The 25,905-nt window shown below is 30.1% G+C and overlaps 1 protein-coding gene across 3 annotated transcripts; it reads right to left on the bottom strand.

Annotated features, from left to right (window-relative positions):
• Positions 1-328: 328 nt before the first annotated feature.
• On the bottom strand, positions 329-25,014 carry LOC126738160 (uncharacterized). Of its 3 annotated transcripts, none has more exons than XM_050443353.1 (10): positions 24,639-25,014; positions 4,889-5,076; positions 4,588-4,832; positions 4,287-4,528; positions 3,583-3,757; positions 2,624-2,803; positions 1,504-1,767; positions 1,229-1,443; positions 967-1,180; positions 329-892 (listed from the first exon to the last, which is right to left on the bottom strand). In XM_050443353.1, the coding sequence occupies exons 1-10, from the start codon at positions 24,676-24,678 to the stop codon at positions 553-555; spliced, it is 2,103 nt and encodes a 700-aa protein (XP_050299310.1). In that variant the 5' UTR covers positions 24,679-25,014; the 3' UTR covers positions 329-552. The 3 variants fall into 3 exon arrangements, with proteins under 3 accessions (XP_050299310.1, XP_050299308.1, XP_050299309.1); XM_050443351.1 differs by lacking the exon at positions 24,639-25,014 and adding an exon at positions 13,686-14,098; XM_050443352.1 differs by lacking the exon at positions 24,639-25,014 and adding an exon at positions 13,686-14,098 and having other exon boundaries at positions 2,624-2,800.
• Positions 25,015-25,905: the final 891 nt, after the last annotated feature.

Below are 25,905 nucleotides of genomic sequence, written 5' to 3'. Positions count from 1 at the left end.
TCTCGAAACTGATTTTCAATTTTGCTTACAATGCCTTGCGATATCCTGTATTAATTAATATAATTTATATCCCGTACGGACGTCACTGGTGAAAATTTTAAAATCTATTAAAATTTTATATTTAAAATATATATTTAGTCTTTTGTTGAATTTCTCAGTATTATTTACAAGTAACATGCTTAGTCATTCTTTTGTAATGGTTAAAAAATCATACCAGAATAATTTTTAATTTGTAGATCACGTGCTCCTAAAATTTCAATAAATTAATTCTGCCTCCTAAAAGGTTATTACTTCTAAAAGAAATATTTATGAAAATAATAAACTTACATTTATTTTATACAATTTTATTGAAAAAACGATAATTTAAAACGTTATAACAAAAACATAAGTATAACTTATATAAAATATAAAGAAAAATATTATTAACTAAAAATCAATAAAGCCTATTTAAGACTAGATTACACAACAGTAAATAATTTATAAGAAATTTTTTAGTCCAAGACTAATTATGTGCTTAGAACAACCTTAGATTGATTGTGAAAAACCTACTTTTTACTTCTGGACTCTTCCACCAGGAAATGTTACCTTTTCAATTTCACTTTTAATAGCTTCAATAACACTTATAGCAGAATCAGAAGGTTTAAACTTTCCTTCAGCTAGAGTATTCTCTACATTAACTTTTGGAGGTTTTAAAATACCACTAGGAGTTCTACTAGAAATAGCACTCGGTGGTCCACTGACTTCTATAACTGGAGCTGCGCTTGCTGGTCTAATTAAAGGAGAGGGGGCGATACTTCTCCAAGCACAGGTTGGGCCAGATGAATTGCAATCTGGTCGTTTGGTTCCAGTGGTTTTCGGACGTTGGGGTAACGATGAGGATGCTTCTAATAGTCTTAAATTGATTTAAGTTAGTAAAATTGCATTGAAGTTAATTAAAATGTGTTTTAACAGATAAACTTATTTTACCTATTATCATTTGCTGAGTGACTTTTAACATCAATAGCAATAGGTCTGCTTCTGTCATCCACAGGACCATGTTCTGGACTATTTTTTCTACTGTTAGTAAACAAACTGAAAGTATCATCCAGTAAGTTATGAAAACGTTTTCGCATTCTTGATATGTTATTCGAATCCTGTAGATCTTTTCTAACGTCATTTAGTCCCTGGTCTACGCTGATACCTAAAAAAAAAATATGATATTTTGTTTTAACCATTATGAAATATGCACCATGTCTAAGGTCTTCGCAATGCATTCTCCAAACAACAGGTCCAATAACTCCGGGATCTTCCATCGCCCCAACACTTCCATGTCTTATCAAAATATCTGAGCCATATTTTCTATAACTGTCTGGCCTGGAGAGAGATTCACATCCGTCTGGCATATCTAGATGAGTAACACTAACGGGCTCCAAGACTCTATTTAGAGGTTCTGGCATTTGAGATCTGGAAAATGTATTATTGAATAATTAAATCGAATTTAAATTGATGTTATCTTGATCTTACCTAGGAAAACTTTTAACGCTTGGCATAGATAAAAAACTTTTGGGGCTCATAACGCCTGGATCTAAATTTTCTTGAATTTCTGGAGATTCATCCTTTCTAGAGGTGCTACTGTCCGAATCGAATATTTCAGATGGTAGTTGCCTGATAGTAGTATTGAGAGGTACAGTCTTATTTAAAGCTGCTCTTGGTCTCGATGGTTTCTTTCGTGGAGTTTTATGTTTTTTGTTTAGGTTCATTAAGGGAGAAATATCCAACGAACTGGAACTTAGAAGATATTAAAGATAAAATTATTATTAAACAAAAAATTATTGAATAATATAAGTCAATATTATTCAATAGCATAAAGTACAAACGGGTACCATTATATTAAAAAAACGGTCTCCGGTATGCCATGATAATTTTTAAACTTTTTATAGTGTTCCATGTCTCATTTAGCCAACAATAGACACGCAGTCAGTTTAGCTCTGCTTCGGTTTAAATTTAACTTTTTTAAAAACTATAAAAATCAAATAAAATGTAGTATTTTTTCTAAATAAACCAACAAAGATGTGGCCGCATAGTAGACTTTCATAATTAAATGTATAGTAGTAAGTATACTTATAACGAATTTCCATTGTACAAGCAAACCTACAAAAATAATTATATATTATGTCTTCTATAAATTTGTAGCCCTGAAGAAGAAAATAAACATTTCCGAAAGCTTGCTGGTAACCTAAAAGGCATTTTATTTCAACAATCATCAGGACCGCTACCTCAAGAAAATTATAAAAAAAGTTTTTTGTTATTTAACTACCCTCCCTCTATACCTTATGATATATAATACGTCACATTTGAAACAAATTATCTTTTAGTGGCTGCGGCTTATAAAAAAACCAATAAACCAAATAATATCTAGACTGCAGCTGTTTTTAATGGTTATTTACTTGTGTCTGTTTCAAATTAAAAAAATATTAAAAACAATTGCACTCAATTTTGGCACTTTATTTTAATAGAAATTAACTTATGATTTAGTAATAGATATAACAGTAACAAAACTAAACTACTTAATATGTTTTGTTCATAACATATATATATACGCAATATTAACTAATATAGATTACTTAATATAAAAAATTAATACCTGGATGATGCAGCACTTAATGAGCTTTGAGGCCTTAAGACTACTGAAGCCATGTGCTGATTTCCAAAATGTATGTAAGTTGACGAATTTTCTCTTGATCTTAAGCATTCGCTTACGCTCTCCTCGTCTTGAACTAGGCCCTTATTTTCGTTGCCAACACTTCTTTCAAATATATGTCTTCTAAAAAAAATTACAAAATATTACTGAGGAATTAGTTTAGCTTTTCAAATTAATAGTTTTTTATCGTTATAATATATTTGTTACTGAAGAAATATATTTGAGAAAAAAGCGTATAGTGGTATTTCAAGAAAGAAAATGAAAAACAATTTAAAAACAATCTTACATCATATAATCATAAATGATTATGTATGATTTTACTATATATACGATATTTGATATACTTATATATGATTTTATATGTATCATTTCTAATACCGCCACCTGTAGCCAATTTATTAAAGTCTATTTTTACAAATTACAGGTACCATATTTTAAATAAGGCGCACCCTATCTTTTGAAAATTTACATGTTGTTGCTAAGTTGCAGGATTAGAAATTTTATTGAGAGTATTAAGTATAAGATTAAATTTTAAGATCCTCAACAAAAAATTCATCATTACATTTTTTTTAAATGACTATGCATTAATTCCTTTAGATCAGCTATAAATATATCTTGATGTTGGGAAGGCAATCTGTAATATGCGATAACCCCAATAGTTATTAAATTCTTTAAGAGTGATTTTCAAAAAGTTTCGAGGTTTTTAATTTTTTCGAAGATCAACACTAAATCTCTTTTTCCATAAATAATTCTTCCATCGCACTTATTTGATCTACTTTCATTATAGTAAACAAAAGCACATCAAAACTTACTCTTGATGGCTGCAAAAATAGAGTAAACTCGTTAAAGTTTGTAATAAGTCCTAGTTGATTCTACATTTCTTTCAGAAAAGCTATATATACCTGTTTTCTAATCCAGTATTTGAAGGTTGACGTCCTGTACTTTTTTTAGCAAATCCCAAGCTAAGGAATGCGAGAACAAGTAAAATTAACAGCACTCCTATTATGGACACTCCTATCACGAACCATGTGTTTTTGGCTTTTAATAGGCCTTGAGGTTCTGCAGCTTTGACGTAGGCTAAAAAATAAAAAGTTTTTAAATGCATACGTATTTTCATTTCAGCACATCTATTGTAAGCTGTAGAAAATATTGGAGCCCTACATTTCTTTATAACTAGCAATTAAGAAAACAGTATTTTAAAGTTCTCTGAAGATATTTAAAAGTTACTTAGATAAGAAACTTAAGTTACTTAGATAATTAATTAGAAAGATAATAGTTTTATTGATAATTTTTTTACAATTCAGAAATAGAAAGCAGTAGCAATAAAATCACCATAAGTAAAAATTTTACATTCTTGTTAAGAATTTACAATTATTAAAATAGTGTTTGGCGTAGTGTCAACTAGTTGCCATAAGGCACAATACAAGAATATACTAGTTGAACTGAGGTACAAATTTGCGAAGCACTTAAAGCACATAAAAAATAATAAGGATTATAAAGCCAATAAAAAATGGACTGAACAAAAACAGCAGCAGGGACTTTCTCCATAAGCGAAGTAAACAACTTTAAATTTACTATTAATATTTTAAATAATAAAATATCTTACGTTCAGCCTTAATAAGAAAAGGATACCCTAGCTCTTTCCTAACTTCATCATCGGTTACTAAAGTCATGTCATTAGCAGCCATATAAGCATCTACAGGTTTACCCAAAAGCTCTACATGATAGAGAACCTCAATTTTATCATCTCCAGTAACTTTTTTCACTTCATGAATATAGACGTTAACATTCGTATCTTTTGGTGCACGCTTGGTTCTTGAAGAGACCCCTAAATGATAAGCTTGTTGTCTAAAAATTTAAGATTTTAATAATTAGATTACTATATACATCTGTCTCAGCAGGCTTACCGTTGAAAGGCAATTTTATACAGCTTAGCTAAACTATTTTTTAAATCAATAATGGCAGGATCTTTACCATCACCCTGCAGTACTGTTAGAAGCCAAAATTGTTGGTTGGCATTGGAAAAATTAATTTGTTCATCGTCACTATCATCTATTCCATTTCGTTCCGTGATGGTGGGAGTTGGCGTTATTTCTCCAATTGGTGTAGTTGTAGGATGGCAATCTATGGTGCAATTTAATTGCTTTATTGTCTGCAATTAGTAGAAGAAACAATAATATTTATAAATTACAAATTTTTAAAACTTACCGCATTAAACTTAGTTGTATCAAGAAAAACAGTACTAACAACTGTAGAAGTTTTATAAATCACGGTGGGTCCGTCCGAAGTCCACAGTGCTTCTTCGGTTGGTCCATCGCCAGAGCCAGTCCAGAAAAAGTCTTCAAATTTGTATGAATTTTGCTCGGTGTAGTGAGAGTTCTCAAAAATTAAAAGCTCTAAAATTAAATAAAATATATTACATAAATCCAACCGGAAACATGAGTTTCGAGATTCATAGTGTGTCCGGATGAAATATTTATTTAAAAGTTTCCTGATTATATTACAGGTACTGAAAATGACGGACAATTATGGGATGCCAAACGGCATTGCACTCTAACTTCCAATAAACTTAAGGCTAAGTAGTTCACATTAAAAATGGATGTTGTATTAAGGATTTTTTTTACTATTTTATACACTATATATTTTTTTGACCAATTCTGCACACTTAATTTCTTGTGTGTAGAATTGTTGCTTTTCGGAACTGTATCAATGAGCTAAGATGAATTTTCTTTAGGTTTTCCGTGAAGAATTTAGGGGTGACTCAGGTGGGTTAAATAAAGACTAAAATAATAATATATATATTTATAGGGATTGTAGTATCGTATTATAAATTTACTTTGTTTCCTAGTATTATCTGTAGGTGTTATTAAAAATAAGGTTGGTATTTCAGTTCCAGCTCTTGGTGGATGATTTTAGCTGCTGTATTATGTCAAACTGTATATTGTATAATATTATAATGTCTTTCGTGAATTATCTTTTGAGGCTGAATTTGTGTTTTAAGGTTGTTTCGTTATTTTGTTCTTCATTTTTCGTTGTTGTCGCACTCATGTAGTGTTTACTTTGAATGTATTATTATAAAATATTAATTTTTTTGTTTGTAGCTCTATGATATTTTGTCTATTTTGGTTTCTCAGTATAGTGACTCAATACAGATTTTAGGATGGTGCTTTTGGATTTGTTTTGTAAGCATTGTTTGTATTTTTCAAACATTTGAGACCACAGCAGATGCATGCCGCTGGCCGTTGTCATGACAACCACAGATCTACTCGCCCACCTATTGGCCCACATGTTTCGCGCGAAGTTATATCGGGTTGCATTAGATTGGAGATCCTGTGGGCCAACGTCCAGTCATTATTTTATTCTTGCGAAAATACTCAAAATAACTTTCCGATAAATCTCATTGTACGCGGCTTCGGCTGCTGGTTTAGGCTTGAATGGGAGGTTTAAATATGTATGTTACGAAGGAGGTTTAATAGTTTAACTTTTTTATTTTAAGTGAATTTTATATTTTTAGAAATATTTGACCATTGGATATTGAATAGACACTTTGTATATTAACTTGACTTGAAAACACCTTTACAGAGCACGATAGTTTGTTTACTTTGGAAAAATATTATTCGAGTAATTTTCATCGCAACGTGAACGCGAGCATGCGAGTGTTTTATCGATGTCATCATTTTGTGTCTTATAAATGTTAATAAGCTAAATAAAATATGGTTATGATTCTATTCTATTCTATGAATGCGAAAATCATACGTACAAATACGCTGCGTGAATTATATACTCCTTTACATAATACAGGCCTATATATAGGGTGTCCCAGCGAAAACGAAACAGAGGCATTTTCGATGTGAAGAACATTTTTTTTTCAAAGACCTCAGAGACGTCGATTTTATTTTGAAGGGGCGGCAATGTTTAATGAGTAAAACATCCTCAAACTCGGGGATGTTGTTAGGGGTGATCCATCCACTCTACGAGAGGGTGATGCATCCCCTCGTAGAGGGGATCGATTACAACTAAATTCTTAAATGGTCTGTCACGTCAATGTCTTAACTGTCAAGTTTGAAGTAGCTGCTGTTATTTCTCGGGATATGAGAGCTTTTAAAAATTTTAAAAACAGCGGAAATTAAAAAAATGGTTTAGCCTCTGTTATGGATTTTTTTCAAAAGGTTGCCCTTTTAAAAAAAATCTTATCAAAAAAAGTCAGTCTTATTTTTGAAGCAGTAACTTATAAATTAAGAGGATATCCTAATACCTGCAACCTGCAACGAGGAAGTGAAATCACCCTTAAAATCTTAAATTAAGAAGTTAAAAGAAGTCGTGCCATTATTTTAAAGCCTTTTTTTTGCTATTAATTTATTAATTATAAGCAACACTCCTAAATGCTTTTAACATTAAAGCTTATTAATACTATTGTTAAGTGCCTAATTTTACATAAAAAACAAACACAATCAAAACACAAGAATCTGAAAAATTTTAATTATTTGGTTGCTAAAAACTACTGGTACTTTTTTATAAAATAAGAATTTATTAAAATAGCTTAAAATATTAATTAAAGTATTAACAATGGTTTATTCTACGGCAAAGAGAATTGAGATGATATAGTTTTTCTTTAGAAACATTAATTGTACCAATAGAACGGTACAAGTATTTGATGACCTTCATCTAGAAAAGCAAGGCAACCGAAACTACGTTCTGAAATTAGTGGCAAAATTTAGGGAAGCTGACAGTGTGTTAAATAAAAAGTGTGAGGTTCAACATGTTGTTGTTGCTAATAAAGCAGTCCAAATAGTTGTCCTGGGTCAACTTCATACCGAACCAGGAATAAATGTCAGAAAAGTGGCGACGACTACAGAAGCAAAAGTTGCATTCATAGAATACTTAAGTAAAACAAATTCCATCCTTACAAAATCCATCTGGTGCAAGAATTAAATGAGGATGATTATGATATACATGTACAATTTTGTGAAAACTTTTTCCAGTTCCCTGAGAAATTAAAAGTTTAGGCGGGAATCTTTGGGAACTTCATTGTTGGGTCGCTTTTCTACCCGGAAATTTAAGTGGCGAAATATATTAAGATCTCTTGGAAAATGTAGTCAATCCAAAAATCATAGAAAAATGAAGGCGGAAATATTTATGATGACGATCAAGTCGTTTTCCAACAAGATGGAGCATTTTTACACTATGCTGCTGATGTGAGGCAATATCTTAATAGAGATATAAATAAATATTTTATCACCTCGCAGATTTGAGACAAAAAAAGACCAAGTCCCTTCGAATATTACGCCACTGGCAATTTTTTTAAAAATTGCCTTCATTGGTCGTTGAAAATTCACTACAAAAACCTGCATGCGAAATTTAATTAAAATTGAGCTGGTAGTTGAAAAGTTATGATAAATATATAAATAATTATTTACTTTTTAACAATTATTAACTTTAATATCCGGTATCTTTGTTATTAAACATTTTTGAGTAAAAATTTATAATGAAAGTCTATTTCTTTTTAAATTCTCTAACACGAATTAAAATTAATGACGTTTATACTGGACCACCCTGATATACATGTATTTTCTATTATTGAATTATATTAGGATCACACCCTTGTAAATATTTAACAAAAAGTAAGCTTTGCATTCATCTTTTTAATTGATATTTCCCTTTTATCTAAGTAGTTACTTTTTGACAAAAAAACTGTTTCAAAAAGTACCAATACTTTCCAAAGGTCCAATACCTTCTAGGTAGATAAGAAAATCTTTTATACCTCACGTAAATAATTGTTGTATTTAAGAATTATTGGACTTAGATTGAATTTAATATAATTAAGGGTATCGTTAAAGATTTAAATCCATATTTCTTCTTAATACGTGAATAATTCTATTTTCTTTTCGATAATTTTAAGCATAGTATTTTCTAAATTGGCATTTACTTAAATATCGAACTAATACTCAGCAAAATACGTACCTAAAGTTTATAAATATAATGAATGAGAATCGCATGAAGAGACTATTAGATTTATTATCTCTTCGTGAATTACACCGGAGTTTCATGGTGCAAGGCACCGGAAATTTGTGAGTTTCCCAACCCCAGATTTGTCCACAAAGAGGATATTGTCTCTTGGGTTTATTGATCTAACATCGTAACATTTACAGATAACTGAAAAAGCATCTCAAAAGAATAAGTTATACATACAGGATTGTCGGTTTATGGATTTACGATTTCTTCATACCAAGTTACTTAGGATAACTAGGAATACTTAGGAACACTATAATATTTTTGCTTTTTAAGCAAAATAAATTAAATTTTGTGTATAGATATGCTACGGAAACGTTTATTTTTATTGTACTCAGTTGTTTTCTGTATGTTTCGGTTTAACGAGAAATTGCCGCAATTTTTAGGGGAATACTTGGTATATTTGGCATTATATCATAAAAATAAAAGTATTTTACTTGTCACTTTTGACACATGATATTCTGTTAATTAACGCAAAGTATTTTATGCATTTTAAAATGTGAACTTTTGAACTAACTTGAATTTAAGTTTAATATGAGATCAAGTGATGCTTTTATCTATTATGACTTGACTGCTTTATGACTTGTTATTTTAAATATTCCTAATATTATTTTATAAAAAGCGTTAGGTTTATAGAGTTCTGCTGGACGGTGAAGTCTGTTCATTATAGTGTCGAATAAAATCAACAGGTATAAAAAATAAAATATACCCTTACATTAGCTTTCGAAAAGGGTGAGAAATTATTATGGCTCCTTGCAGATTAATAGATATAGATATATAAATAAAACTAACGACTTTATTATTATGGATGTGGCTAATACAGTGGCTAATAGACGACGTCGTACTAAGGTCTTTTTTCTATTAAAATATAGCGCGTAATTTGTAATAAACTGATACTTATTAGAAATATTTAAAAAGGCAATTGGAGTTTATTAAAGCATTAAATGTACATAAATGAAAAACGCAATCCAATTGTACCCTTTACTAAGTGCGCCGTCGCTACAAATTTATCCGCTTTGCCTCCGCGATATTTTAATAGAAATTGGACTTTTACGCCGTATTATTTGTTCATTTATTTATATATATATATACTTATATTATACTTTAACGGCATATGCAATTTATATATAAATTGCATATGCCGTTAAAGTTTGTCTCTCTTTTCGAAAGTTGATGTAAGGGTATATTATACTTTTACCTGTTAATTTTAATGTAAGCCACATCATAAAAGAGTTTTACCACTAAACATAACTCTTATTTTATTCCAACGATATTAGCGAAATCTTCGGAGGAAGACTAAAACGACAAAAATATCGTTGTGAGATATTAGTTTAGTAAGCTGTATTTTATTTAAGGAAAAAAATTTGCGTAAGGGTATTCACTTTTTTGGTTGAGAGACAAATGTCAAACTGTTAATTTCAGTGTTACGCCAAAAGTGCTACCTAACCAAAATGTAACATTCCTCTTTAGATATTATTATGCTCTTATAATTAAAATAGTTTATTAAACACTTGAATGAAGATACTATAAGACGACACTATTAGCAAGTTATGTATGTACACTGCTGCTCATCTTACAAACAGATTGAGCAAAAAATAATGTATTAGATAAATAAAGAGACATATAAGATATATACGATGTAAGGAATTCCTTAAACGCATGTTTTGTCATTGTCCCATTTTCGATAATGAAGGAATGCTATTGTCCCTTCTCGTCACATATGCTCAACAGTGCATACGAGAACACTTTAGGACTGTAGGACCTACGTAGAGTTTTAGAATGAAAGCAAAGATAGGCCATAGACTACATCGCAATAGACAATAGTGTTGGTTCATCTTAGGGTTTGTGTCTTATATTAATTTTAATTTTTCAATAGGTCTTAGTCTGTTTAATCCTAATTTTAAGTATTATGACGTATAATGGCTAAATGAAGGCTTTCTTCTCTTTACGAATAGGGGTAGTTCCAAAGCTTCTCATATTTTATAGGAAGACAATTTTGTTTGACATTACATGGGTTAAGGTTGTTTTTACTGCTGATAACGGGAGAGTTCATTATCTCGTATATAAATCAAGTTTTTTGACGTAATTAATTTTTAATATGACGCATTTCTTTGTTAGGGACATAGTGATCCATAATAATATTCTTTATAATATTCTCTAGTAAAGCAGTACCTCTAAATTCAGATTTAACAGTAACTCTAAATCTTATTCACATATTCAGCTAAAAGTATTCAGGAAATTTACATTGAATTACTCAATTATTAAATAAGATCACAATCGGAGGAACATACACATAAAGTTTTCAAATGCCTAAAATGCGTTAAAAGCACGCCTGGTGGGATGTACATGCACCTGCATTAGTTAGTATCTACAAGTCATACAGATAGCCTCTAATTTCTGAAATAACTATAAGCTATATAAGTTACCCTTATGTTTTATTATATTAACATGAATTTAACAAATTAACATAAATTGAATATCACAGCCCCTACCTTTCAAGCAAACCCTAAATATAAATAGCCTATTTTAAATGCATTTTTATAATAGGCTAATGATTTTAATAAATTTAATCTTTTATTTGCAAAAATGTGTTGTAATACCGGCCAGTTATTTTGGTCAGCGATTATTAGTATATAGTGTCCTGGAAAATATGGGAAATCTCTCGGATTCAGATAAATGAATAATCAGAAAAAAAATAATATGGAACATTCCTATAAAAAAATTTCCTACAGGTCCTCCCTATGAAGATTTCGCTTTTTAAAGACGCCGCGGCGAATAGGTTTTTCTTGAACAACTTTAGAAGTAGTTGGTATAATTTAATAATAACTACTTGATCAACATTAAGGTAAAAGTCCTTAAAACACATTTACCTTGATTATTTTACTAGATTCGGATAAGGTTGTACATTATGATACTTCAATTTTTAACACCCTATATAATAAAGGTTCTGAAATAATAAATACAGATAGCTTAAACCTGAAAGTAAAGAAAAGGCTTTTTTGTCTATTATCAATATAATGAATCGTTTTGGAGAAAAAAAATAGAATTCACTGTTTTATTTTAATTATAAAGAACCATGATGTTGAATCAAAAAGTGCATGAACTAATTCCTGAAGACTTTCCTCGTAGAATACAGTTCTCGAACTGACTATTAGATTATTACCAGCGAGCTAATCTAATATTTATTAGCGTTATTCTTTTTACCGATGAAGCAGAGTTTACCAAAAATGGTATTGTGAATTTACATAACTCGCATGTATGGGCTGATGAAAATCCTCATGCCGCTGTTGTTTCTCATCAACATTAATACCATTTCTTTTTTGGCAATTTTTTGATTGGGTAATTCGTATTACCCCCACAATTGAATAGAGAACTTCATTTGGAGTTCCTTCAGAACAATCTTTTGGATTTAATAGAGCATTTGCCACTTGCGATCCGCCGAAACATATTTATAAACGTATTTTATGCATGATAGAGCCCCACCTTATTTCAGCGTTGCTGTAAGGAACCACCTGAATAAAGATTTTCCAAACCGTCTAGGTAGAGAGAATAGCAACAGATAAAAGTATTTCTGTGTTTTATGAGCAGTATTCTTATAGAATAATTGAAGTAAAAACAACACTCATAGTATGGGTTTTACTGAAAAAGCAAATGCATTTTTGTTTATTTTGATTTCTTGTTGATTATTGATTAAAATTAATATTACATTATTATTTGTCTCTCATAAATCAATCTTCCTAGCAAAAGAAAAGATTAATTTGTTTTTGATAATATAATAAGTACTAGTAATATGAAAATCCTTAGCCTGATTTTCTTTTCAGTCTATACAACTATGCTCTTCTTAAACGAAATCAAAATTGAAATATACGTATAATCTGGACATCATATTATCCTAGAAAACCCACCTTTTTCCAAAAATTTTGTTTTAATTATTGGCTACTGCAACTTCACCAAGGCATGGTTTGTTTACTGTTCTGGTATTTTAAGTATATTACGTATTAATCCTTCTAATGTTATGGTATTCTAGATAGTTGATAATATAAAAGTAATCTTTTCTATATCACATTTTATCGGAGTGATTATAATCAACATATCTACTAATACCGTGTTTTAAATATTAAATCTCTTAGTTTTTGTATTTAATACTATTTTTGCCAATATTTTTGAAGAATATATTGAGATGCAATGTTCACTGACTTTAAGCGTAATATTTATTAAGTTGTAAAATAGCACTGAGGCTACTGCTATAACGTACAGTAATCTAAACGATTTAATAAAATGAAGATCAAGAATAAATATTGCTATAAAAAAAGCAAAGTAAAAATTGTATCGACACGGTTTTAATAAACAAAGTAAATTATTGAAACTACTAGATTTATTTTTTTATCTGTGAGCAAGTATTGTATATCTTTATTTTTTGACCACACGAGAAAAATAATCTCATTGTGTTTTTCTGCAAAATAACCTTTTAATTAAAAAAATAGCAAAGAAATTATTAAAAAAATACTTGAGTAATTTTTTTCCTTTTTGAATTTGTAACTGGTCAATGCAATCCATTTGATAGGGTTTTGCTAACTTCTAACATTTTTACAGCTCATAGTTTCCTCAATATTTATAGAACTCTAGATCACAAGATCATTTATAGCAAAAAGATTCCCGAATTTAAAAAAAAAGTGTCATAGGCTATATTTGTATTTTTTTATAACATTATATGTACTTGTATGTACGAGTAGTGTGCCGGCCAGGACATGACATCATTTCATCTTGATAAAATTAAAAAAAAAATAAATTCGAATAATCCAATACTTGGATAAACAATACTACTTAAGATTAAAAGGTGTATTGCAATATACTCCTTTCTATTGTGAAGAGTCCCCTAAAAATAAACGTATACGAGTTTTTAAATTTTAATTTGGTTTTTTCTTCGCTAAATAAAAGCTTTATTACTTTAAATTTTAAATTTAAGTTAATTCTATAATAATTTTTAATTCCTTACCTGTTCCATAGGTATATGTTGCCAATTTTGCCACATTGATATTTTCTAGATCTAAATCTTCCTTACAATTCGATAAATAAATAAATATTGCCAATAATAAAATATGAAGAACTTTCATAACAAGGTAGCTGATCTATTTCTCTCTTTAAACAAACTCCTTTATATTACGATAAGATCCATCAATACGAAAATGCCATTAACTAACTTTATTTTTAAATTAAATATTTATTGCCACAAAATTACCACAAATTATATATCCAAAAAATCACATTTGCTATTAAAACAAAAATGTTATTTATAATAAAACTCACTAGCACAACTCACAAAAACATTTTTTTGCAAATAGAAACTAGGGTAAAAAGTCTATCTTCATGAGAATATAACTTGGTCCTATAGACCGCGATGTTTTTGTTGTGTTCGTCATTTTCTATATTCACTTCCGGAAAATTGATCAAACGTGACCAATGGATAATATAAGCGCAGGTGTGTGGAGCTATATTCATGATATAAGTAATTATGCTGAAATCATCACGAGGGTTGTTTTTAATATAATGTGCTTAACAAACAGTAAACTTTGTAGTTAATGTTTTGTTATATATAATTTATATATTAGTCGAGTATTAGGTAAAATAAGCTTTTCTATTTCATTAAAAATATATTAACACGCTACCATTCACTCTTTTTGGAATAAATGCCTATAAGGTTCAGTCACTATTGTTACCCACAATACAAACAATACTCCGTTGGCTTGCATTGGCTTCCTTCTTCAGTATTATAGAATACTGAACGAATCCCTCAACGAACTGCGATGAGCAATTTCTCGTAAAGCAAGATTTTTAAATTTCTAAAAATTTGGCGACTTCGATTAAGGCCAAAAATATACCTAAATTTTAGATATAAAATATCTTGCAAGCAATATCGATATCTAAGTCCCTTTCTGAGTTATTGTTTCATTTTGTGTGAGAAAGGACGTTTGCAAGCTTAAATTTTTTCTACTTACAACTTTTTATTCCGAATTATAGTTGGATTTTAGATGGAAGGTTTAGAAGGAAGACTATTTCTGTAGAATATATTAACTTTATTTACAATTTATAAATAAATGAATCTTACGAACTTAATAAATATACCTGGACTGCTAATGCATATGTCCACCACAGCCAAAAATGATCCTTGGTGACCGCCATTTTTACAGTGGTTGTGTCCTTTTCATGTTGGTCACTCTGAACATTTTCACTTCTGCCAACAAAAAATATATTAAATAAAAATAATGAAGTTGACGACGCTAACATTTGACGGGTGATCTGGCAAGAACTAAATTAATTTTTTCATTGACATGGATTTTAAATCTATATTCTAAATTAACCAATTTAATTTTTTATTTTCCTTTTTTTTTTTTTGACAGGCACGGTTCTAATAAACAAAGTGAATTACCTACTAGATTTATTTTTTATCTTGAGCAAGTATTGTATGTCTTCATTTTTTGACCACACGAGAAAAACGATCTTATTGTGTTTTTCTGCAAAATAGCTTTTTAATTAAAAAAGTAGCACAGAAATGATAAAAAAAAAACTCAAGTAATATATTTTTTTTAATTTGCAACTGGTCAATGCAATCTATTTGATAGGTTTTGATAACTTCTAACTTTTTTACGGCTCATAGTTTCTTCAATATTGATAGAACTCTAGATCACGAGATCATTTATAGCAAAAAGATTCCTGAATTAAAAAAAGTGTCATAGGCTATATTTGTATCTTTTTACAACATTATACTCATACGTAGTGTGCTGGCCTGGACATGATATCATTTTATTTCTTGATAAAATTTAAAAAAAAATTATTCAGATAATCCAATACTTGGATAAACATTTTTTTAAAAATATAATCACTTGAATTTAAATTAGCATCAGATGGCGCCACGCGACTACTTAAAGATTAAGAGGTGTTTCATAATATACTCCTTTCTATTGTGAAATTCTTAAACAAGTACAAGAAAAATCTCAGATCTAACGCAACTATCTAAAATTCTTAACGAAATGTAACCTTCCATTTTGTTTTTGTAAACATAAGCTCCAAGAAACTTAAATTGTTTTGTTTCCCTACAACTGGCACAACTGAAATTTGTCAGAGTCACCAACATCGAAAGGACACAATCACGCAAAATGGCGGCCACCTAGTAGTGATCATTTACTTTTCATTGAATGCCACTGTGCCCCTCCCTCTAATAGCAGTTGCTTTGTGACTTCAGTGATACCAGAATTTGGTTACTGTGTAGAGAGGTTTCCTACATGTTATGCTTAGAAAAATGACTAGCGCCTAGCGCGTGATTGGGCCGGTAACTAACACATTCGGTGGGAAATTTGAATCGCTCATTGTTTTTAGGTATGGTCAAGTATTTGTTTATATTTACTATGTTTCATCGCGTGTCTCTTGACATATCGATGGAACATAGTCAAGAGACACATGGATGAGAATTCGACTTTTCCACTTTTCTGAATAGTGTCTGGATTACCTGGAAATAGTGTTTTTCTTCTTTAATTTGTCACATTATACCCGAAAAACATCACTTTATTCCTATATTTCATCAAAAGACACATCGATGAAATCAATCGGTTTTAAAACTCGGCCTAATATGAAGAATAAAATATTTTTTCCAATAAATTCTAAAACAACCAGATATTCATGGATTGATAAAATGTGCGTAAATCTTTGCTTATTTCAGTTTTTTTTGATCAGAGCTCTTGCATAACGGTAGGTATAGTTGAAGAAAATTAAAGTATAAATACATTACTTTATTTACATAGTTATTCCCAGAAATATTTCAGTTTACGTATAAAGAATATTTATATAACAAAATTTAAAAAATGTATGGTAAGTGACAGCTTAATTAATCCGATATTTTTACTGATAATATAAATACTTAAATTTATTGCTGAAAATATTTAAAAACTGTTAAAAAAATTAGTTTAGCATAGCTTCCTAATAACCAGGAGTGTTTGAGAAGAAACCTGAGACCCAACTCTGTCATCCTAAGGTCCAAAAGTACGTCTACATCAGCCACCAAAGCATTGAGGATAGCAATTAAGGTTTAGATTAAAGAGGAAATTAAGAAATTCTATTTTAAATATAGCATAATCGATCTTAAACTGAAATTTTTATACTTACATTTAAATGATTTAATGCATGCAGCCGAGTGGGATTCTTTTAATTCAGAATTTCTTAACTATGTGTACGATCAAAACAAAATTAAAATTCCAACGTCTAAAAAACAAAACCAATGCTCTCGCCAAAACCACTAACAGCACACTAAAGTTCCCTTCCGAACAAAATAATTAAGAAAGACGATGTCTTCAACTCAACAGTCACGGACTGTAAGTTTGAAAGATCTATTATGAATTTAAGTTTTGACAGTTCAATTTTCACATCTGAACTTCGCCATAACACTTCCAACAATAACTCACTCAACTTCTCTTTTCTCCCCAGAACGCTTAATTTAAGCAATGTTACTTTTACAGATAACGAAAACTGTATGTTGAATTCAGGTTTAAGCTATAATTTTCACATCATTTCCCAAAGAAGGGATTTGGAACTGTTGGCGGTCGAGTGCGAGAACAAAAATACATTAAAACAAGTAGATACAACTTTAGAATATTTTAACAAAAATAAATTTAAACTCATACCTATCAATCCGTCCATTCCTTTGTTGTACGGCTTGCCCGAGATCTCTTCACTCAACTAGCTCAAGAGTTGAAAGATATCATTCTACCCATTTCATCCTTTCTAGTATCTTTTGATGTTTCTAACCTCTTCCCTAGCATTCCTTCTGAGGACTGTTTACCTTTAGTTGCAGACTTACTTAAAAAAAATACTGATCTTGAGAAAGTCTATATTGATAACCTTTGTGTTCTGATTGACTTAGTTTTACAACAATTTTTTTTTAATTTAACTTTAAATACTACAAACAAAACTCAAGTGTTGCAATGGGTTCTAGCCTGTCCCCTCTTTTAGCTGAATTGTTTATGTTAGACTTGGAAAATAAAATGAAAAATAGTCCCCTCTTTCAACACATTTTCTTTATCAAACGATATGTGGATAATATTTTTGCCATTTCTAAGGGTAGCCCCTCTGACCTTCAAAATTTTATCACGTTCTTAAACTCTTTACACTCATGCATTAATTTTACTTTTGAAATTGAAACCAACGAATCTTTAGCATTTTTAAATCTTAAACTAACACGTATAAACAATAAGATAAAATTTTCAATATTCCGTAAGCCTACATCCACTGACAGTACCATCCCTTATAACTCAAATCACCCTAATAGCCAGAAATTCGCAGCTTTCCATTCTCACTTTTCTAGACTTTTCTCGATTCCCCTAGATAAAGCTGACTTCAACATAGAGTTAAATATTATAAAACAAATTGCTTCTAACAACCACTTTCCCTTAAAATTAATCAATAAAATTTATTTCAAACATTTAAATAAACATTTCAATAAAAATCTGATAATCAAACAATCAGACGATCAAAAATATCCTTCAATCCCCTGTTGGGGTTCGGTTTCATATCAAATCAAAAATATATTTAATTCACATAACATCAATACTAGCTTTCAAACTAAACATACATTAAGATCTTTTGTTATCAACTGTAAGGACAAAATCCCGCCAGAACAAAAATCAGGAGTCTATGGGATGGGGTGTTCGAGTGAGAATTGCAATGCATTTTACATTGGACAGACCGGTAGAAGGTTTTCTACACGTATCAATGAACATTGGAGGGAAGAGCAAGAACCGAAATATTTGCCCTACAAGCATCAAATCTAACTTTGCAAGACATGTTTATACCAACAACCACAGTTTTAATCCAGCTACTGACTTAAAGCTTTTACACTTTTGCCGACAAAAAGCAATAAACTTAATCTGTTGGAAATACTCGAAATAAATAAAGCTACACAAAAGAACCACCATTACTGTGTTAATGATAAAGTACGCAAGTTCATCATTCTTGTACTCACTTTTTCAACTCACTGTGTCATAACTCTTCATAGTCTCTTAATACATCGTTTTTACCCTTTACAATTTTTTTATATAGTTCTGATCCGTTGCTTTCCTTCTTCATAGCGTACGAATCATTATGTTAAGCCCGCCGTCTAATTTGTTCTCTATGAACTTTCTGCTTTCCTCTTGCTTTTACCAAAAAATTGTAGTAACACACCATCAGGTACCATGGCACTTTTAGAAGTTCTCCCATAGATGTCACCTACAGTGTTTGTCAACAACAAAATATAAACAAATAAAAATAAAAAATTAAAATTAAAAACAATAATAATAAATAGAGGCTTTTTGATATGTAATCAAACCCTGGGGCGTGTGCCTGATACCAATTTTAAACCTTTATAAGAGTACCTTATATTAATTTTTTATGTTTGTTCTGTGTCTGTTTGTCTTTTGTTCGCAACTATTTCCTTTTAGTACCCCCTGATGATGGACACCACTCTGTCCGAAACGTGGAGGGAATTTTAAGTTAACTAAATGTTTAATAAATAAGTAGAGGGAGACTGAAGGATTTTCATTTTACCTTAACCTACGACTCCATTGCAAGTATGGACTATTTCTTCACTATTAAAAAATTATGATGTCGAGAATTTATAGGGAGTCGAGCAGTAAAACAAAAACAAGAAATTTAAATACAAGGGTTTTTATTTGTAAGTTAAAGAATGGAGAAAGTGCAGAAAGAAAATGGTTATGGTATTCTTCGTCGACATAATCTATTTTTGGTTATTCCTGTCTGTCGTCTGTTTTCCACTTTTATCATAGGCTTTAATTCTTCATCTGGATGTAATGATTTGAACCATCTTAACAATCTTGTTTTTGAATACGAAAATACTTTGGGACATAGACCAGCCACAATCATATACATTATTAAAAGCAAATCGGTTGGAAGAGTAGATAACAGTATGCGCTCTTAATATACCGTGCATTCACGATAAAAGAACACATTTATTTAAAATAGTATTGTCACTTGCGCATTTGTTTAAATAAAAAATGTCTATACAAGGTGCCTCGAGTAGAAACTAAAACAAGGCTATACCTAGTATATTATGGCGTTTTACAGTTCTATGATACGTTCTGAATAATTTTGGAATAGCAAACAGTATTTCTAAAGTCAATGGTTAAAAATTTATTGGCTATAAAATTCAAGTTCTTACTGAAGGCAATATTTACACACTTAAATGTCACAAAAATTTTATTAGTGATTGCCAAAAATAATTTAGTTTTTAATATATTCCAATAGTGAAGAGAATTTAAAGAACCAAAACCTTAACATGCCTTCTACCTCCGAAGAAAAAATCTTGGAAAAAATCAGGGAATTTAAATAAAAACTACTGAAGAAAAAATCAGGGAATTTAAATAAAAACTACTACTAAGACTTTTTTTTATTCATATTTTAAATATATTTAAACAATTATATTTTTACAAGATATAGAAACTGCAGGTGAGTAACAAGAAAAACTCTACCACATAACTAAGATATGTCACCAAGTAATTTCAGAAATGAAACCTGCCTTAAATAGTCGAGTCTATTAGCCCGAAATGAATGAAGATATTAAACGATATCTTAATTTTTGGAGCATATGTCAAATCAATATGATAGAAATCAACTTGCCATAAAGGTTAATTCTACTTCTTCCGCCAAAAGTCTAACTGCTCCTAGCATTATAGATTGTTGACCCCTTGAAGTAACGTGTGATCGTGGAACTAAATTCCGGTATTATACAAATATTTTGGACAACTATAAAATAAATTTACACTACACTATAAAAAAATAATTTAATCTTCAAGGAACTTGAAAGTTTAGACGTTTATTATTTCAAAGATTCCAAGTCTTAAACATTGCAGCTGCTCTGGAGTCGGAATTGCTATTTTTTCGCGTTACAAGTCAGAACGATTCCAATTATCTATAATAGCAGCTTATCATTGTCTTATAGAGGAACAAGTTACCTTACAATCATGGAAACGTACTATCCCTAATCACAATAATTCCATTTATAGTGTTACCAAATTATTTGTAATTATACAGATAATACAAGAAAACTGCTATTTATACCTTACTGCATCGTATAACAAAAAATAATTGACCAACCGGCGTTTTGAACATTCATCCATCTTTCACACGTGATGTGCAATAATGATTTTGTGGTACCAATTCATGAAAATGTAGCTTTTTAGCGCTCTTTTAAATAATTGGCTACTGGAATGTGGACAGAAAATGATATAAAACAATGACCCAGGAAAGAATTTTCTAAGCAAATAAAAACGAGATTTTTTTTTCTAAATTTTGTATAAATGAAATAAGTATAAAATTAATTATATCAATAATATATCGTATTTGTCAGGGCTAATCGACATTTCGTATTATTATACTATAGGTAACAAAATATGGAGCTCAGTACGTTTTTAATTTGACAACCTGTATAGATAAACGATAGTTGGTTTATTTTTAAAAAAGTGGTTCACATATCCACATTCCAACATTCTTCATACTTAACATTCCAAATTTTAATATGTATTCATACAGGATTTCTCATGCCAATAATTAAATTAGCCTTAACCGCGATTTGCGGTTAGTCTATAATAGAAGTTAGAAGTTAATAATTTGCTTTATATTAAAAATGTTTTGCTAAGTTTTGGATTTACTTAAATTAAATATCTAGATATTTATTTTACTTTCTTCATCTGAACACATAAAAAGATTTTGTTTTAAAAAAAAATCGATGCATGCGTCTTGACTGAGGTGGCCATTTCCAATTGTTTTTTTTATTGTAATATTGTTTAATTAATGTTACTTTTAAATAAAATCAATTTTATAAAATTTTTCAATAATTTTTTGTTTTGTTCACGGCATTAGAAAACTAATTGAGTAACTGTGGCTAATTCCTATTTTTGTAAATAAGTATTTAGGTATTTTATCCTTATTTTTAATTATAGCATTTAAACTAATAAACCATTACCCATATTACCTTATTTTATTTCCTAAATGTATAATTATAATGCAATGCCTTATTGCATATTTTATGTCAAATTAAAGCGAACAACGCGAATCAAGGATGATTCATCCTCGTATGTAATCGCTAGTACCGTTTTAGGTACTTTACGCGGCGACAAATCTAGAAACGTGAAGTAAATTGGTAAACCAACCAATGTATCATGTGTTTTCCCGTAAATATTGTGTAAGTTAATAGCTCTACTAGGTTAATTTATGTGAGAACTTTGTAATGGGTAAATTTTTCAATTTTGGTTTGAGCAGATACGAATTAATGTTTTTTTTAATTGTGAATTTATAGCTGTCAACGACTAATGTAATTCAGAGGTTTACTCGTTAAATACTGTCACTAAATGTTGCTATTGTGCTTTTTCAACAAACCTACATGTTTTATTATAGTATTACCCACCTTCAAAAAATGTCATAATACTTAGTTTGTCATAAATCGTCTAATTGTGAAATCACTTCCTAGAAAATAACAATATTATTGAATCATATTCATTTCGGAAACAAAATGTTTTTAAAATAAACCAACTCGAATTTAATTAATAAATGTTTTATGTGGAAACCAACTTAAAAAATCAATTGAAAGTATAAAAGGTAGCCTTTTTCCTGCAGCGTTCTACATATTTCCTATTAATACATGATGAATATTATTTACGAATAATGATTGCCATTAATTTTTGACACGTTTCGTATTTTCATTCTTTCAATGGCTGTTGACGTGGCTTCACATTTCATATTAAAATCGAATATTGACCCAGTCCACAAGTCTTAATTTTTGACATTACTGAGTGGTCCAGAATGAAAACACGCTATAACTTCTTTGCACTCTAAGTCAAGCAAATGAAATTTATGTGGATACGATTAAGCAAAAGCGCATATTTTGACGTATTTAGTTTTTTTCTACTACACCAAGATTTACCGATTTAATGGATATTTACCCTAATTTTCTAACTAAATGAGACATATTATATTTTTCAATTTTTTTTTAATTTTTGTATTTCGATAGATACATGATATTCTGAAAATAATGATACTAGGGCAATGCAATAACATTAACAAGTGCTCTACATGTATATTCAAAATATCCTTAAATGTATTTTTTTGCCTTTAATCAAAATGCATACCATTGGAAATAACCATTCTTGAGATATAGATTTTTTCAAACGTTTTTGGATAACTTTTAATAAAATCTGAGAAATAATGAGCCGTCACTATTTTTAAACGATTCACTGCCAGTTCTCATATCGTTCTTCGAAAAGAAATGTTGATCTATTAATGGAAACTTTAAATGTTACTTGACTGTTAGTAGAGATGTTTAAATAACTGGTAATATTTAATGTCTATTTTGTTAATAAATTAACTGGAAAACTAGTCGATGTTTTGAAGTTATGGATGATATCATATTAGAATTAGATGTTATGAATATCCAACAGTTAAAAATTGATGCATATAACCTAATATTGATGACGAGAACTGAAGAGGTATACTATTACTTTCATACACTATATGCATGAAAGTAATAGAAATGCGAGAGTCGTTAAATTATCAAGTTATCTAAGTATGTAGGTAAAAATGTATTGACAATATTTTTCCTTATCTTGCTGGCTCTGCATTCTCAAATTGAAGGAATCAAAAGCAGAAAAAAAATCAAAAGGAATTTTGGCAGTTTACAGTCATGTCCTGTACTTTGTGATGCTTCAGCTGCGTTTGACAGGCTTATAGAACCTGTTTTAAGTGCAATAACATTAGAATCCTGGTTAGTTTCTTTGGAATCCATTAATATACTGAAAAAAAAAACGTTTAAAGAATATTTAAAGAACGTTTAGAAAGTATTCATTAAGCTTCAATAAGCCAATCTCAAGTCCTGAAAAACGCTGTTTCTTTTAAAATGAATTTCGATAATTTGGCAACGTAATATCACAAAATGATGTTAAAACTTATGAAGATAAAATAGAAGAGTCAGTAACAAACACCAGGAAAAAGGATTTGAGCATTTCATACAAATAAACAAATAATATTATAGAAGTATGTAGGTATGTTTAATCAAATTTTTCAAATAAATGATGAAATGAAATCCTAATAGGAAACACAGAAAGAAAATAATAGAGTCAACGTAAAATAAATCTCAAAAGAAGGTTAGCATAAAAATTTTATATATAATATACCATATATATAATATATGGTATGCATTTAGTTGAGACTTATGTAATAAAATTCTCTTTTCTAGAAAACTTAAAAAGTAAATAGGTTATATTTGTAGAATATATCCTATATCCTGGACTACTCCACAATGTTATATTCAATAATTATAAACTAAGAAAGTTAAATTTAAATGTTTTGATATTTAAAGTGAGATCTCTATGTTATATAGGTTTATGTTTAGTTTTACAAATTTTTTATTAAATATAGATCAATTTGCTTAAAACACACCATTGTTTTCTTTTACTGATAGGGTATATTTTAATAACTCTATGGAAAATTACAATCAATTTTCTAAAGTTTACAATTATTTTCAAAATACGAAATTTTTTTAGGAAACATTTTGAAGAAAAATTGGTGCAGCGACTCATTAAATTATAAAAATAAGTTGTATATTTTTATGCTGATTAAAATTCAGTTAGTTAGTAAAATTTATTTAGTTATAAAAACTAATACAAGTTTCGTTACAATGAGGTTAATAATTACCATTTTACTTTAAAATAATATATAATAAATAATTTTAATACAAAATAGCTCTACCGTGCTCTTTGAAAACGGCAACCAATAATTTTATGATTTTTTTTTCTGTCAGGTCCTCGCAAAATTTTTGCCATGTTTTACAAAATGGTCGCTAATCGCAATAATAGCGATACCCACGATGACGCAAGGAATCCCCGGCTTTCGTGATCATTAATAAATCACTTACTTGCAGTTCGTCTTTTAACTTCGTACACTCGTCCAACCATTCTTTAATCGGGTAGGCACTTTTATCTGGGTTAAAGTTTGAAATTCGAAATGACGTATCGACGGCAGGAGCGTGCGTGTTGGTGCGTCTGTCCGAAACACTGGGCGTTGGCTGTGTCGACGTTGCTAACTTGGATTGACGCGCCAACTCAGCAAGTTGTTGCTGTTGGGCAGCCATTAAACTAATTAAGGTCTCTGCCCATTGTACCTTCATACGTTTTCTTGGGGTGCAGAGGGGCCTGCAGATGACTCCTCCTCAGAACTATCACATTCATTTTGCCGAAACGACGCAGATTCACTGCCTTCCGCCATTTTATACTTCGCACCACACCTTAGTTTTTATTATCTTTTATAATGTTCGATTTAACACTAAACTGTACACAGTAATTAATCCGTTCTTTTATCCCACTTCTGATGTAAACAGTAGTAATATTTTGGGGTTAATACCCTTAAATAAGTCATTAAATTCACAAAACCAACTTTTAATTTGCCAACTTGACAATTCAACTTATTTTATTCTCGCGAGCGCGTCAGGCCGGGGACTGAAAAGTACCCCGTCGCATTTCCCGCCTCTTGCCGTGCTCGGAAATTCTGCTGGATCAGTTCTCTGGCGATCTGGAGGTGTTTTTTAAGAAATCCGCTTACATAGATTTATGCTACTTTCTGTAAAATAATTTGCCGTAACCCACGTTTATATAGCAAAATTTCTGTATCTGGACGGCTTGGAGCATATACGGCAAAATTCCTAAAAAATATTATTCTCTTAAGTCTTGTTTTGTTATGTTATTTGCCAGTGTGATTTAGAAGTGGCAAGCCCGGACATGGTTTTGTTTTTACAAGTTATAAGTGAAAATATATTTTGATTTTTAAATAAAATGGGAATGAAAGAGAAAAAGTGATGAAAACCAGGAACCTGATTATCAACCATATTCATCGCATTGAAAAAAAATTCACGTGCTTTCGCATTTTGAAATGTTCAGATCCTTTCAAGTTTTTTATAAAAAAGACTTAAAAGGAAAAGATGAACAAGAAATGAGTTTTTATCTATGGTCACTTCAATAATAGAAGCATTATTAGATTTAACAATCTCTGAGGTCTTACACAGAGTTAAAAAGGAGGAACTTTAAGAAAACAAAAAAAATATATACTCCTTTAGCTATTCGTATAGCTGCGCAAAAACTTAAAAATGTTTTAAAACACACAATAAAGCCACTACGTTCTTCCAATTT

The sequence above is a fragment of the Anthonomus grandis genome, chromosome 7 (assembly GCF_022605725.1).
Source record: "Anthonomus grandis grandis chromosome 7, icAntGran1.3, whole genome shotgun sequence".
NCBI lineage: Eukaryota > Metazoa > Arthropoda > Insecta > Coleoptera > Curculionidae > Anthonomus > Anthonomus grandis.
The sequence above is the reverse complement of the archived record's forward strand: the minus strand, read 5'-3'. Positions and strand labels throughout refer to the sequence as shown.